Source organism: Phyllobates terribilis, unplaced genomic scaffold (genome assembly GCF_046119375.1).
Source record: "Phyllobates terribilis strain yellow unplaced genomic scaffold, ASM4611937v1 Scaffold_3__8_contigs__length_932513732, whole genome shotgun sequence".
Taxonomy (NCBI): Eukaryota; Metazoa; Chordata; class Amphibia; order Anura; family Dendrobatidae; genus Phyllobates; species Phyllobates terribilis.
The window spans coordinates 734,136,664-734,154,223 of NW_027362763.1; the positions used below are offsets into that span (position 1 = coordinate 734,136,664).

The 17,560-nt window shown below is 38.4% G+C and overlaps 1 protein-coding gene across 18 annotated transcripts in view; it reads right to left on the reverse strand.

The window, feature by feature from the left end:
• Positions 1-17,560, reverse strand: part of NRXN1 (neurexin 1) — a 1,901,072-nt gene that overhangs the window by 448,892 nt on the left and 1,434,620 nt on the right. For all 18 annotated transcript variants that reach the window (XM_073672110.1, XM_073672115.1, XM_073672114.1 and 15 more), the window contains one exon: positions 2,923-3,104. In XM_073672110.1, the coding sequence (XP_073528211.1) occupies positions 2,923-3,104 (182 nt within the window). The remainder of the gene's footprint in view (positions 1-2,922; positions 3,105-17,560) is intronic.

Below are 17,560 nucleotides of genomic sequence, written 5' to 3' on the forward strand. Positions count from 1 at the left end.
ACAACAACATCCTCCCACCTTTGGCATTATTAAAACTGGTCACTCTAACTTTGTCTAAGATATCGAGCTACACTCTGATGTGCCTTTTGATTACAGCACAGAGAAAAAGAAGAAAAAGAAGGGAGTAGATGATAGCCATTTTTACCACGTCCTTGTTTAAAAGCTGTAGTGGGAAATTTTGGGGAAATTTCAGCATCTAAGAATCATATGTCAGGGGATGGAAATGTGGATGGAATGACCAAGCTAACAGAAAATGTTCCATATTTATCAGCGAGAGTGTAATATGAGTTGGACATATCACTTCCTTAAATTACCTCTTGATTGGCTTCCTTTCGATATTGACAACATTTGGACCATTTTATAGCAAATCACTTTTCTCTTTACCATAGACCCATTTGGACACTTCTCAAAACTAGTAAGGCACAAATAGTGTCTAAGAGATATAATACATTTAGTGTCAAGCATGTATGCCAGTCTTGTAAGCCAGAATTCGGGAACATTTAGCTTAGGAAATCTCCCGTAATGTGTGTGGCCACCTTCAGGGTAATCATATCTATCGTTAAAATACCACAACTAGGTACTTTAAATGGTTAATTCACCATAGAAATAACCCATCTTGATATAATATGCACCTTATACTATCTTACAAAATCCCTTGATGGATTTATAAAACACGTCTCATGTCCAATTCTCAAAAAAACCCTCAATATAAGTGTAAGGAAACAGTGAATTATCAAGACACCAAGCTATTGCTTATATGTCTTTAGAAACAGCCTGAAGGAAAGAAACAAGCCAAAATTTGAGATCTCTGCCTTCCCATACTTTTGCAAGTTTAAAGCAAACTGTTTTTATTATTCATTGTAAGATCGTCCCAGGACCAACAATGGAATCCCTTTGGGGAAAAATAAAGTGTATAAAACTTCAAAGTAAACTGGATTAAAAAAAGAAACAAATGTTCTAAAAAAAGTGAAATAGTTGCTCTTTGGGATCCTAATATACAATAAATCAGTTTTACTTTTTATAATAACTGAGCACCAATCGATGTCCAAACAAGGATGGTTGCATAGAACTGTTTTTGTTTCTATGTGTTATAAGAATGGAAGGTAAAATTGACTATAAATGGTTTATATTGGACTTCACATTTTCCAAATGTTTTTAGTTGCATAGTAAAATGCACATACAATGCGAAACTGAAATGAATTAAAAATTGAATACACATCGTTGTCTATTTTGTTAATCTTTTCAGACATGAATGTGCCAAAAATTAAAAAATAATTTAGATTATTTTCTGATAATATCATAGATTTACATACAAACTCTACAAAATGAAGAAATTATTTAAACTGTATTTTCTCAATTCTTTATTGCACCAATGTATTAAAGTACAACTCTACTTAAAACTAAAAAAAAGTTTTTTTTTATGGGATCCTGGAAGATGAGAGAAAGTGGCAATTAGAGATCAGCAGAAGTGACAATTTGCACCCAATTTATTCTCTGTGAATTGAATGTTCCTTATTATGTTCTGGGGTCTGAGGACACCAAGAGCATGATAAACGTAAGATGTAGAAAAAAAACAACCAATTTTCAATCACCACTCAACTCTGCTGCTCATTGTCTCCTTTACGGTCCTCTTCTTACAGCTGCCATCTTCACGCTAGCCATGACTAGGCCCAAGAGGTCTTTGCGCATGCACAGAGACATCCTGGGCTGGCCATGGCAGACGTCTCGGCCTAAAGTGCCCATTAGAAAGTCATGGAGAATACCCAGACATCACTACCCCTCCTGGCTTGATAAGGCCCTGGATTTCAGCAAACTGTGGTGGTAAGAACAAGGTATCGAGTACCTATGGAGAAGAGTGTGCAGCAGAGATGGCTAGGAGGTCAGTATTCGTTTCTCTATTTTTTTTTCAATCCTTTGCTAACCTCTTCTGTTCAGAAAAATGACAACCTGATGGTCGACCATCTTGATCAATTTGCACTGGATGAATTACAAAAAATCTGCATTTTGGAGAATATGGTTTTCTGTAAAATTTGAGTATTATTCAATTCCACTTGAATAAATTTGCTCATCTCTATTGACCAAATACATACAATAGCTGTTAGCCTAACAAACATCTTTGGTTGTCCATGCATGAAGGTAATCTAAAGGAGGAACGAGAGTAAGCCAGTTTAAGATGCCTTTGATAAAGGCTTATTCCTCTTAAAAACAAACTTGACAATCCATTTTTTCCTCAGTACAGGCCAACCAAATGGTTGCAGAACATAAAAAACAGATTAGATAGCCTTCAGTCTCATCAAATTCTCAAGGATGGCTTGGATCACCTTAGTCTAATTTGTAGGGCCTCCTTTATTTCCCATTAAAATCTGATGGATGGTTTGGATCAATTTAAGTCTAATTTGTAGGGCCTCCTTTCTTTTAAGTTGTTTGGAGAGGTCCTACTAGTTGAACTAACTTAGTATTCTTCGGACCTGACTTTACAACAACATGACCACCAGTGATTTTCTTGAATAACCATTTAGTTAGGGAAAATATATCACTAGTGACCAACATGCTTCTTCCAAGTGTTGCCAAAAGTGATTCACCAAAAATACAAAATAGGTCCCCATACCCCGGCCTAATAGACCCATATGATTGTGACATGAGAGGAGAGAAGCATTGAGGTTTGGTGAATTTGGGAACTTTCATCAATTCTAAATTCTTTTTCCACTATATACATCCTTTTATTGTGAAAAACTCCTCTCTAGAAGACCAATTTTCAATATATTTTTGGTGATCATCTGAAGAATGTGTAATGTAATATGTTAATAATGTAATAGCTAAAACTTCTACTGATTTGAGAATGTACATAAAAAGAACGGGATCATTTTAAACACAGATTACTGTAATACAATAATGATTTAAAAATAAAAATATATTACTTACAATGTGCAGCTCTAAGTAATCACCCAGTCCCGTAGAGCTGTCCACTCGAACCAATACTGCTTCTTTTTGTACAGTGCTAAACCCTATGGCCAGTCTGTCTGCACGTGTGCTGGGCCGATCGTTCGGCGGCCATGTGTATGTTATTTGTCCTCCTCCTTTACTAAAGATGTATGTTGTCCCAGCTGTAGAAGAAACAGAGAGATATTTATGATATAAAATCTATGTGAAAAGAGAACATCAAACATGGAAGACAGCTTTTGCATTGACTCTTGGTTATAAAATAACTGACTAAATTGTACCTTAAAATATGCAAAAAAAATGCCAAAAATGATACAATAACGGAGAACCATGTGGACATCATATTAACCTGCAAATAAAAATATTATAATTATTTCAGCAAGAATTTTCAATAATAGTAATCATTTACATAGATTTAATTGGGATTATGGAACACTAGTATCATGTATTTTACTACAGAGCTCAGCATACTACTGCCAAATTTGAGGGATCTTATGTCGGAGACCAAATTATAAATTTTTGAACCCTAGGTTCAGTATGTGTGATCCGACCATGGTACAATGCCTCCACTATAAGCTCAAACCTCTGTCCACTGCTGGTTCTCGATAACTGTTGAGTTTGGATACTCTGATATTATTGAACTTTCCAGTTACAAGGCATGACGAGGTTGTCAAACCATACTGATGACCTGTCAAAATTAGATCATTGGGCTCCCACACCTGGCACCCACACGATCAGCTGAAAACAGCTCTGGTGGTGGCCAGATGTAAAATGTAATAAAGCTGTAGAGCGGAGCTCGATTCAATGTTGAGGCTTTTGTCGGGGGTGCTGCCAAAGAGCTCCTATTCAACCGAGTTCTGGCCAATCTGGTATTAAAAAGAATAGGAGCTGTTCTGCTGTAACCAGCAGCGGAAGCTACGCTTCGAATGCTACTCCATTCCATGTATTTACATCCAGAGCAAATAGCAGTGGATCGGTGGGGGACGCCAGGTGTCGGACGCCAAACAATCTCATATTGATGACCTATCCTTGGGATAGGTCATCAATATGGTGTCACCAGACAACCCCATTAATTTATATGAATATCAATGGGAACCTATCAATAATGTATAGTAAAAGCGCAGGCAATTTAAGCGTTACTAATATTACAAATCTATGTGTTCAATTTATAAAAAAAAATCAAATAATCTACAAAGTAAATATCAGGATATTTATGGCCCACTGATTGCTGCAAGCTTTATATCCATTGTTTTTCCATGTTTCTCTAAAAGCTTGACTACTGCACTTCACTTCTCCTTTTTTTTCACCCTGCATCAGCCCATCACTTGTCACTCCATTTTGTTTCTTCATTCTTGCTATGACACATAATTAAAGTGAGTTGCCATAGCAATACACAGAAATATATCCTCTTTGATCTGCCATGGGGCTAGATGGAATCAAGAACCTTGAAAACTTCTGTAGCAGAGGAAATGTTTATCTGGGCATACATTTTCTTCTTTTTAATGAATTAACTCCATTTACTGCTTTTTTTTTCTTTTTTACATTGAATGACCAATTTTTCCTTATTACTATATTATACTAAAATGTTTAACTAGTTTCCTATCCTATTGTGTTCTTTATTTTCTAAATGACACCTTTCACTTCTTTCAACTGTGAAGTTCCACAACAATTTTTTCTCTCATACAGTGATGTGTCAAATTATGATATTCACATGTTATAGGTCCAAAAATATATTGTGCACTTGTTAATACATCCAGAAGCTCTGTATCTATTTTTACTTAGCTTTTAACATATATTAAAAGTGATGGCACTTTGCAAGAAGCTATTTAGTTGTGGCCAGTCATCATGGCGTTCTACAAACATTTTGTTCTGGAAACAAGTGAACTTCACGGTCTCCACAAATATTGTCCTCAGAAATATCTCAATGAGATATCAGAAATTAAGTAATATTTCCATTTATTTTCCTCCTTTTATGTCTTGGTGACGACTTAAACAAGGTGTAAATTGAGAATAATAAGTAATTAAATGACTACTAGAACCAAAGAATAGGTTCAAAGCCACTTACTGAGCGAATGCTGGGCAGAAACCATGGAACCATGGCTCTGCTTGTGGACTCACACAAGTCCAAAGGGCAGTCTTAGATTTCTGTTATTGGGTCCACTGGAGATATGTAGCTGATTTTTTTTTTTACAGGAAAAACAGTAGTATAAATTTTACCTTAGGGTAGGTTCACACAAAGCATTTTGGCAAAAACCTCATTGCAGTGATCGATTTAGGTTTTTTTAGCCAAAACCAAAAGTGGATCCTGTAGAAAGGAAAAACATAAATCCTTTCTTTTTATTTCCCATTCCTTTTAAATTGATTTCTGGTTTTGGCTCAATAAACTGCGTCAGTTGAGAGACTTTTCCAAAAAACATTAACAGAAAGGGCCACTAAATCTTAATGTAGGGGGAGAATTAAATATATTCATTACCAAATATTTAAAAATATACATATACATGGAGGTTTTTTAGAACTGGAGATGTAAGATAAAGGATTGATCACAGGGAAGACATACTCTTGGACACAGTTTAGGTAATCTCATGAAATACCATTACAGTCAATTTCTACCGAGGATGCAATGACTGATAAAAAAATAAAATAAAATAAAGATTATATTCAACTGCATTGCTAATGTGGAAAAAATTGGGGCAGATTTAAAATTACCGCTTTAAGCATAGACAATTTAACATTTTTTTTTCTGAAAAATTTATCCTACAGTCATGGCCAAAAGTATTGAGAATGAGACAAATAGTAATTTTTCCAAAGTTTACTGCTTCATTTTTTGTAATGGCAATTTGCATATACTAATGAATGTCGAAGAGTGATCAGCTTACAAACAACTACTGTACTTGCAAAGTCAATATTTGCCCAGAAAATGAACTTTAACCCCCAAAACACATTTCAACATCATTGCAGTCCTGCCTTAAAAGGAGCAGCTAACATCGTTTTAGTGATTGATCCATTAACACAGGTGTGGGTGTTGATGAGGACAGGGCTGGCGATCAATCAGTCATGATTAAGTAAGAATGACATCACTGGACACTTTAAAAGGAGGCTGGTTCTTGGTATCATTGTTTCTCTTCAGTTAACCATGGTTATCTCAAAAGAAACACGTGCAGCCATCATTGCACTGCACAAAAATGGCCTAACAGGGAAGAGTATCGCAGCTACAAAGATTGCACCTCAGTCAACAATCTATTGCATCATCAAGAACTTCAAGGAGAGAGCTTCCATTGTTGTCAAAAAGGCTCCAGGGCGCCCAAGAAAGACCAGCAAGTGCCAGGACCGTATCTTAACACCGTTTCAGCTGCGGGATCGGACTACCAGCAGTGCCGAGCTTGCTCAGGAATGGCAGCAGGCTGGTGTGAGTGCTTCTGCACGCACTGTGAGGCGGAGACTCTTTGAGCAAGGGCTGGTTTCAAGGAGGGCCGCAAAGAAGCCACTTCTCTCCAGAAAAAACATCCGGGACCGACTGATATTCTGCAAAAGGTACAGGGAGTGGACTGCTGAGGACTGGGGCAAAGTCATTTTCTCTGATGAATCCCCTTTTCGATTGTTTGGGACATCTGGAAAACAGCTTATTCGGAGAAGAAGAGGTGAGCGCTACCACCAGTCTTGTCTCATGCCAACTGTAAAGCATCCTGAAACCATTCATGTGTGGGGTTACTTCTCAGCCAAGGGAATCGGCTCACTCACAGTCTTGCCTAAAAACACAGCCATGAATAAAGAATGGTACCAGAATGTCCTCCAAGAGCAACTTCTCCCAACCGTCCAAGAGCAGTTTGGCGCCCAACAATGCCTTTGCCAGCATGATGGAGCACCTTGCCATAAAGCAAAGGTGATAACTAAATGGCTCATGGAACAAAACATAGAGATTTTGGGTCCATGGCCTGGAAACTCCCCAGATCTTAATCCCATTGAGAACTTGTGGTCAATCATCAAGAGACGGGTGGACAAACAAAAAACAACAAATTCTGGCAAAATGCAAGCATTGATTATGCAAGAATGGACTGCTATCAGTCAGGATTTGGTCCAAAAGTTGATTGAGAGCATGCCAGGGAGAATTACAGAGGTCTTGAAGAAGAAGGGGCAACACTGCAAATATTGACTTGCTGGATTAACTCATTCATACTGTCAATATAACCTATTGGTACTCATAATATGATTGCAATTATATTTCTGTATGTGATATAAACATCAGACAAACACTAATAAAAACCAGAGGCCAGCAGATCATGTGAAAATATAATTTTGGTGTCATTCTCAAAACTTTTGGCCATGACTGTAGTGGCTCAGGCTGTGGGATAGATTTGATGGATCTTTCTGGAAATGTAAAGGTTTGTTTACATGAATCAACCAACGGCGTTGAAGAGCTGGAGATTAGTAAATACTTACCGTTCGGTTGGTTGTTTAATAGCCTGTTTACACAGGCAGACCACACTTCCAATGAGCATTGAGCGATGTGTAAGAGATCGTTCAGTGTGCATAGACTGCCATAGTTCTAAGCAGTACAAGTCCTGTTTAGACAGGTCAATGCACTGCCGAGAACAAAGATCTTTTGTGGTAGACAAAAGATCATTTCACCCATTGAATGCAAATCCTAGCAGAGTAAAGAGCACATTCTAGAAAATAGCCAGATATTCTTGCTTCTTCATTGCACTGCAATTCAGTATTGTTCGATTTTTCTAAATTAAACAGCTTTCCACACTGATATTTCACATAAATAATTCCCAGTTGATAGACTATCCTTCATGTTTGTAAAACAAAACCAATTGTTTCTTTACTATTACAATTCATGCACCAGGCAAACTGTGTTTAATGTAAGGTGAAGAATGCATTGAGTATCTGACAGTGTTAAAAATTCAATATGCTTTCAAGGCAGTTGCCTAGGAATAAATGGTCCCTGTCTCTGATTTGAAAGGGATTCAGTAGTGTTGCATTTGCCATAGACAAGTAAATGGGGGATTAAATTATAATCTCATATAGTAAGAGGAATTTGAAGCCAGGCCTGGATTTGTAGCGGTAATATACACGACTTAGTTTAGGGTGGTGAAAGTGCTAAAAAGGCAACTCTGAACATTTTTGGAATTGTATACAGAGAGATTGGGTCTGGAGACCAGAAAATAAACTAAAATTGTGCTTATCAAAGTCTAATAGCTTCCACTGTTGTGCAGCACCATAAAGTATACCTAAATTCATCTTTAAGAAAGACCAGTCACCCGGTGAAATGTGGCCAGTTTCCATTCTTTCTTAATTCCCACTTCTCCCCTGAGTACTGTGCTTTTTTTTCTTTTTTAATATCCACCATATGGTTCCTTTTGGTATACCTTTTGAAAGAGAGCAAATTATTTTAGTCTTTACCACGGAGGTGGTGCTCATAGGTTAATTAGGGTAAAACAACCTAAAGACACCTCCCCAGAGAATCCTGAGAGTAACACAACCTTGTTATAGACCATAAAAATTAGCCCTAGTTGAAAAAGCCCAAATTTCTGGAACTGTATGGCGTATTTATATAAAAAACATGGATTATTCAAGAGACAAGTAGGAAGGAAATAAGAACCAAAACTGTCCACCGTTGACCTGGTGACAGGTGCTCTTTAAACATGGAGACATCCCAGACATCAGGTGGATGTCTGTGAACTAAGACAGATAGAGCACTTAGAATAAAAAAATATATATAATCCTCTATTGCATACACTATGTTGGAGATTTCTCATGGTGAAACTTTTAAATGATTGGCCTACAGCCATTAATGATATGATGACACCATATGGGCCTCAGGTTGTCTTACAACAAAATGTAACCCCTTAATTCAAAATCACACACATGTACTTGATTGCGGGGGTTCCTGTGTGTGGTAATGGCCAACGATGTAGTCTAGTAGTCATGGCCAAACATCTATAGTGCTTTAAGCTCTTTTCAATGGTGCATGTAAGTACAGCTCTAAAGCTAGCCAGGATAACTGGAGCGTATTGTTAACTCCTGATCCAGGCCAGTTTTAGGCTCTGATGCTACAGAGGCAAAGCTGCCTTTTATATCAGTATTGGAGAGCACACAGTTCAGACCTGTAGCATGACGAGATTGTTGGTCAGAATTGTCAATTAAAAAAGAGGACATTGGCCTCCCACAAGCAGGAAGCTGGGAACCTGGAGAGCCATGAGCTCCTGAAAAGATGTCATAAGACAAGCCCTTTAACTTTTTTACTCTATGCCTCAGTGGGAATCTCAGATGAATGAACTCTTAATGAGTAACTAAAGTTTAAAAACATTTCATATGTTATAGTATTCATTTAGCAACTGGCGATCAGTGGGGTTCCAGATCCTAAGAAGACTTCCATTGATTGCTCATAGGAAGGCTAGCAGGGCAATGTATGAAGGTCTAAAGTTCTGTACATCTCTCAGCTCATGCTGAGGACAAGTTGAGCACTTCTGCCCTTTCCACTGATCAAGGGAATTTTTTTAGGACCTGATGCCTCCATTGATGAAAAATGACTGAATGGTGGCTATATAGTTTTTTTTAAAAGTTTAGCTATCCTTTATAAGGGTTGTCTGGGATTAGAAGAAGTTATGACATGTCAGAAGACACGTTTAGATGGAATTTGCCATTTAAAGAGTAAGTTCAGTTCACCTTTAATGACTTTAACAGAAAATATTATTACCTAAGAAGCAATTATCTGATCGTATGTTATAAGAGTCACCACCTATAGTTATAGAACCAACCATTATACTTTAAAACCTACTTTTCAATACATAGCCATGGATATGTTACAGTTTTAGTTAAATGTACCTTTACTTATTCTTTCTTCATACATTGGATACATAACTATACACTTCAATTGTTTTACATATTTTTTAATGATACTTATATGTCCATCTCAGATCTATGTTACTACATGTATTTTTGAACGTTTCTTTATTTGAAGTCAGGTAAGAAATGAAATACAATTAGTAGTCAGCACATACAGCACAAATCTCAAAGTCAAGAGAAGAAATCAGGCTTGGAGCCAAGTGACCTGAAACGCTGACAGACCCAATGGATCAATAAGTACTAGCTCCCTAGATACAGAACATAACACTAGGGCAATCTGAATCTACCTTTCAGGCAAACTGCCATCATTGTGCAAAGACAATGAGTTTAGCCAAGTGAAAGAAACCCTGCACAGTCTTCTTGCTTTGTACAAAGCTATGGATGGTGATGATACATATGAAAAAAATTGTATTTATACAATATATTCAGCACCTTTGTAGGCAAAGTCTCAGATACATAGCGTACGATTTTATAGTAAGCCAAGGAGATCTCTTAAAATTTTAATTCAGAATATATGCTACCTAGATTAGCAATGCAAGGACACTGACTACCTCATGCATGTTCATTATAGCTGTCCAACTACTTACATACATAGTATTAAAACAAAAGATAGGACATCTATAAAAGTGAGAACTCAAATATCATAATGTATGTTCATGCTTACCTCTTGATAAGTGAGGGAAACAGAAGATTTTTCTTTAGAAAACAGGGGCCCCTATTCATCAAAGCTTAAACGCCAGAAATCTGGCTTAGAAAAACTTTAAAAAGTTGCAAATTTGTTTGCACTCCAAATTTTGCAACTTTTGGCATTTTTACACCAGTTTCTCCAAGCTCTGCAAAAGAGGACGGAGAAGGGGTGGGACCGTACAGGGGCTAGACAAGGCCATGATGCCACAACTCGTCTAATTCATGATGAGCTGTGGCATACCTTACACCAGAAATCTTATTTCAGTCACTGATGAGGTGAGGAGCACACCACTTGTCAGATGCTCCTGATTCATTACGACGAGGCGTGCGCCTCATCATGAACCAGAAGCATGTGACTCCACCACGCCCTCTCATCAAGACCTGAGTGAAAATCGCTGATCTTGTTGAATCGGGGCTATAATGTTTTTTTCATGTAGAGGTTATCAATGAAGTATTCTATTCTATTTTATCTAAATGTGGCCACATTGGTGAACAACACTGGATCCTGATCTAACCACTACACTTCAACTTTAGTTGACCTTGTTGGAGAAAACCTAAGATAAAAACAAAATGAGCAAATATCCTGCAGTAAGTAAATAAATAAATAAATATTAATACTATGCATACATATAACATAAGGTACTTAGCCTTATTTAGATAAAAAAAGTGTAAAAGCCATCCCACCGCGACAAGGTGTACCCAATGGGGAAGGTCATTAAGTCTTGTTGGAGAAAGCCATGTCCAGCTAATAATTTCCCTTGGAGTGGCTACTGTGAGGTATTTGTAGTATTATATAACAGCTAGTCACACTGGGCAATGGTTATCTTTTTAAAAGGTTTTCCTAAGAAACTAAGTTATTCCCTATCAAAAGGATAAGTACGGTAATAACTTACTGATTGCTGGTGGTCCAACTGATGGGAGCCCCAGCGATCCCAACAGGACTATGCAGAGCCATGGAGAGGAGATCAAGGATGCACAACTTTGCTTCATTCATTATCAATAAGACTGTTGGAAAAAGATGAGCGCTGTATTCTGCTACCTCTGGCAAGCTAACAGACAATGAATGGAGTGGAGATGCATATGCTTAACCGACTCTCCAAACAGATCTACAAAGCCAAATTATTCCCTACCCTGTTAGGTTTTCCCAAGAAATAAGTTTATATTTTATCATCTCACGTGAGAAATAACATTGGTGTTTTTTAAGACTTAGTTCCCTCACCAGCTCAAAGATCATATTTGGCCCAATACATATTAAACATCACCTGCAGGAACCAATGTGTCTCTATGCCTTGGTATTCTGAGGAACCTACAGTAGATGTCCAAAATAGTTGTCCACTCCTACCCATAAAGACAACATTACAGAAGAACCATCCAAATAGATAATCTTCCCTACTATGTGACTTCTACATTTGTTTTGGTTCAGCCTATAGTACTGCCTAATAACAAAGGATTTATTAGTACCAGAAATTGGCATATTATGCACACAGAGTATGCATTTATAGAGGTTATCTCATAAACCACACACTATATTCTATAGTCTAAAAATAAGTGATAAATATAATATATATGTATATGATTTTACTAATTTACTGCTTGATTTAGACAGTAAAATAACAGTCTGGACCATTCCCATTAATAAACAAAAGAAGTGAGCTGATGACGTTTTACAGTTGCCTTGCCTAGACATGCTTATGTTCTTCTGAAATATGCTCTTACGGGCAAAGGTGACAAGTGTAAGGATCAGGGAGAAAAAGAAAATTGATGAGTACAAGGAATTAGAGCAGAAGGGATAACACAGAGGTCGCTCTCAACCATATGTGCAGAACATGACATTTACAATACATGGGTGAATTGCAATCTGACAGTCCACTTCCCTGCTGGTCTGTAATTATCCAGATAGCCATAAACCTACATAGTTATTCTTTCTATTGATAACTGTCTATAAAAAAAGAGACTATTTTTTATTAACAAACTATACATCAAAATAGTTTTGAATAAATAGTAATACATTATTTATATACTTGTAGAATAGGACTGTTCAGTACTTACGTCACATTCTAGTCAATGACCACAATAGCACTAAACTAATGGAAGCAAAGTCATATGTAAAGATTAAGGATAGCTACAGTTTTCAATTGTTGCACTAAAAGTGCAAAGTTTGTGTGACATCTTTCTGATGTCATGTTCATGGCAGAGCTGAGTGGAGTCTATGGGGAGACATACGGTACTAACTTTTGGCAGCCCCATATGCAAAATGCATGTACTGTATAATAATGCATCGAATGGAGCATGATCCAATCATTTTCTGTTGGATTCTGTAGGCTAAATAATGTTATGTGCATACGCCCTTAAAGGGAATCTGTCAGCAGGTTTTTGCTACCTTATTGGAGAGCAGCCTGATGTAGGCAAAGATAAGCTGACTCCTAGGATGTATCACTTAGTTTACTGGGTGGAGCCATTCTGACACAATCAGAGTTTTTAGATTAAGCATTGAAGCAGAGCTGAGGAAGCTAACCCCGCCCACACCAATGTCTATTGACAGTGAGGTGCCTATCACAGGAGGGGGCGTGTCAGACTAGCATGCATGTACTACTGTGTTCCAGCAATGATAAGCTCCTGGTGCTAAAACAATCATTACAAGCAAACAAAATCACATAGCTTGATAAGAGAGGAATCACTGAAATTTGTGTTTCAACCCCTACCTCATGTTGTCTTCAGATTACATAGCAAAAATCTGCTGATAGATTCCCTTTAAAAAAATGCAGGAGGTTGCCCATCAGTCCCATTGAAAACGATGTCATAATGTATTGGGCAAATTAAGGTTTCAATCTCATGAATCCAGTAAGTTTAGCTCTGTTATATCTGTATACTGTATACATCATGTTGACTAGAGGCATAATTGGAAGCTCTAATGCAAAAGTAGGACCCCCGACTATCATAGGTCTTTAATATTAGTGGTCACAGTGCCGGGTGCAAATGCAACCCCTGGACCCCATATGGTTATTCATTTCCATTTTCTGCCTCTTCGACAGACTTATTAATATACAGACATCAGTAGGATAGTCTGATATAGTTATATAGTTATACTTTGGCATAAACATATTTTTAGACAGCTTGACCTCCAGCCACAGACAGAACAAGCGACAGACAGGACAAGGAAGCCATTGGACAATGGAAGGATAAATGCATGTTGAGAAGTGATAAAATGGAAGTTCAAGACCCTATCGTCCACACAGAATACTGAAGAGGAGGGAATGTCCACTCAAAATTAACAGAACCTTAGAACTGGGACATTTCCTTGAACGTTAGACTGATATATGCAGCATGAGCAGTTTTAACTTGTGGGTGGATAGGTCAGAAGGACCATACTTACTCTGGTTTTGAGTGAAAGGATAGGTACAGTATAAACAGGGCCACATGGAAGTTCGAAAAGAAAGTGCTTCCTAACTCAATGGAGTCACGCAATATATCACATGGCACATCGGGGCTGTTTGTGGAAAACCTTTGTAGCCATTATTAAATACGTGATTGGCTCCATTAGCACATTGAACTGTTGCTCTTTCTTGCTGATAGAGGTTATAGAGACAGGTTCTCTGTCACTAAATGAATAAATATGTAATTTAAGAAAGATCTTTAATTTCTTAGTCTTTGAACAATGTTTTTTGAAAACACTCTCAGCATTGTAACTAAAATAATAAAATAATGTTTAAATAATTAACCTTTCAATATATCATATCTATAGAAGAAGAATTAATAGCAAAGCAGTGTTAGTTGCTAAGCAACTGCATAGTGAATTCCGCTGTCTACCGGTCGTAGAATTCGGCTTCATTACATTATGTTTAGCCATTAAGAATAAAAACTTCAGAATTAAAATGCAGAAAGGTTTGGATGATATCATCTCTAATACACTGCTCAAAAAAATAAAGGGAACACTTAAACAACAGAATATAACTCCAAGTAAATCAAACTTCTGTGAAATCAAACTGTCCACTTAGGAAGCAACACTGATTGACAATCAATTTCACATGCTGGTGTGCAAATGGAATAGGCAATAGATGGAAATTATTGGCAATTATCAAAACTCCCTCAATAAAGGAGTGGTTCTGCATGTGGGGACCACAGACCACATCTCAGTACCAATGCTTTCTGGCTGATGTTTTGGTCACTTTTGAATGTTGGTTGTGCTTTCACACTCGTGGTAGCATGAGACGGACTTTACAACCCACAGAAGTTGCTCAGGTAGTGCAGCTCATCCAGGATGGCACATCAATGCAAGCTGTGGCAAGAAGGTTTGCTGTGTCTGTCAGTGTAGTGTCCAGAGGCTGGAGGTGCTACCAGGAGACAGGCCAGTACACCAGGAGACGTGGAGGGGGCCGTAGGAGGGCAACAACCCAGCAGCAGGACCGCTACCTCCGCCTTTGTGCAAGGAGGAACAGGAGGAGCACTTCCAGAGCCCTGCAAAAAGACCTCCAGCAGGCCACAAATGTGCATGTGTCTGCACAAGCGGTTAGAAACCGACTCCATGAGGGTGGTATGAGGGCCCAATATCCACAGATGGGGGTTGTGCTCATAGCCCAACACCGTGCAGGACGCTTAGCATTTGCCACATAACACCAGGATTAGCAAAGTCGCCACTGGCGCCCTGTGCTCTTCACAGACGAAAGCAGGTTCACACTGAACACATGTGACAGACGTGACAGAGTCTGGAGACGCCGTGGAGAGCAATCTGCGCCCTGCAACATCCTTCAGCATGACCAGTTTGGCAGTGGGTCAGTAATGGTGTGGGGTGGCATTTCTTTGGAGGGCCGCACAGCCCTCCATCTTCTCGCCAAATGTAGCCTGACTGCCATTAGGTACCGAGATGAGATCCTCAGACCCCTTGTGACACCATATGCTGGTGTAGTTGGCCCTGGGTTCCTCCTAATGCAGGACAATGCCAGACCTCACGTGGCTGGAGTGTGTCAGCAGTTCCTGCAAGATGAAGGCATTGCAGCTATTGACTGGCCTGCCCGCTCCCCAGACCTGAATCCGATTGAGCACATCTGGGACATCATGTCTTGCTCCATCCACCAATGTCACGTTGCACCACAGACTGTCCAGGAGTTGGTGGATGCTTTAGTTCAGGTCTGGGAGGAGATCCCACAGGAGACCATCCGCAACCTCATCAGGAGCATGCCCAGGCATTGTAGGGAGGTCATACAGGCACGTGGAGGCCACACACAATACTGTTCCTCATTTTGACTTGATTAAAGACATTACATCAAAGTTGGATCAACCTATAGTGTGTTTTTCCACTTTAATTTTGGGGGTGACTCCAAATCCAGACCTCCATTGGTTAATACATTTGATTTCCATTGATGATTTTTGTGTGATTTTGTTGTCAGCACATTCAACTTTGTACAGAACAAAGTTTTCAATGAGAATATATAATTCATTCAGATCTAGGATGTGTTGTTTGAGTGTTCCCTTTATTTTTTTGAGCAGTGTATATTAACTAGAGTAAGAATTTGTAAGGAAACTTTTCTAATATTTTCTGACTGCCTTATCTTCTACAATTCTCAGTCTATTAGATTGCACAACCTTGTCCAGATGTACAGTCTGCCATATCTTAAAGGGGTTGTCCACTACTCAGGCAACCCTTTCTCAATCACTATATTTCCATGTAAGGTAATAACAGAATGTAGGATTTGGACTACCAACCATATATTAAGGTAATAACAGCTATATTCACCTCCGATGCAGGCGATATCGGCGCCTGGTCTCCCTTATTGTGTCCCCTGCAGCCAATCAGCGCTGGCTTCACTCTCACATCCTCACAGACCAGCAGCAGTTCTAACTTCTTCTGAATATCTGTTTCATCCAAAGAAAGTGAGAGTGAAGCCATTGTTGATTGGCTGCAGGGATTACATGACATAATAAGGCAGACCTGGCGCTGACATCGCTGGAAGTGCCCCGGCACAGGAGGTGAGTCTAACTGTCATTATTTTACATAGGGAAAATATAGTGATTGAGAAAGGGTTATCCAAGTGGTAGACCAGCCCTCTAAACAAACTGCTCTGGATATGATATAAATATTATAACTTTCTTTATGCCGATTCTAAGATGTTAATAATCGAGCTTGTATCCAACACCTTAAATACTATTATACGAACTGAAGTCAGTAGCTCTGATTAGCTCTGATGCTAATGTGAACTATCACATAGAAAAATGTTAAAAATTATCTTTATACTGATCGGTACAAATTGTTAGCTGGATAATGGAGAATTACTGATTTGGGTATAAAATGCAGAAAATCTCACAGGAGAGGCGACAGAGTGCGCTGCGTGCGTGTCACAAGCAGATCACTGCAGGAAAGGCAAAGTTGACTGGTTGGCAATAGGTGAACATCATCTTGAGAAAATAGAAAGCAACTGAACGCAGATGAAATGATAGAAGCAGAATACATAGGGCTAAGAAATATTGCAGTTATCATCCAGGACATTTCTAAATTACCGGTATGCAAAGGCGTAATGCAACGTCTCTCCCATAGCTTATAATTCATAATACAAGAGACAGCGTTGGCATCCAATATCAAATTATTTAAGATTTTACAAGCGGAAACTATTGGACATTCCATTTATCATTCATTTGATCTCATCCAGTGACTGCAATTTGTCTGTCACGGGGTCTGATATGGCTGGAGCAAACCGAATCCATCACTACAGTCTTCCATTGTTCTGAACCTCCTTCGTGTTAACTATTAATATTTCACCATCTATTGTGTTCCCATATATATTCTACTCTAAAAGATTCCCGTGCATTACTCTGACAGTGACTTACATGTAAAAAAAAAAAGCATGACACATAGAAATATGACATCCTCAATGTATCATTCATTTTATCCAGAATGCTTCGTTTTCATTGAAGAACATTATTTGTCTTTCTAGAGTAGAGTACTGTGAAATGACAGTCAATTAACAAATTATTGATTAATTATCTCATCGATTCAATGCGCTGTGAAGACAGGCCGGCGGAAAAATATAGTTTTCCAAAGGCAAAAAAGAATCAACTAAACAGGTATAAACATGAAATGACTGTCGTAGCT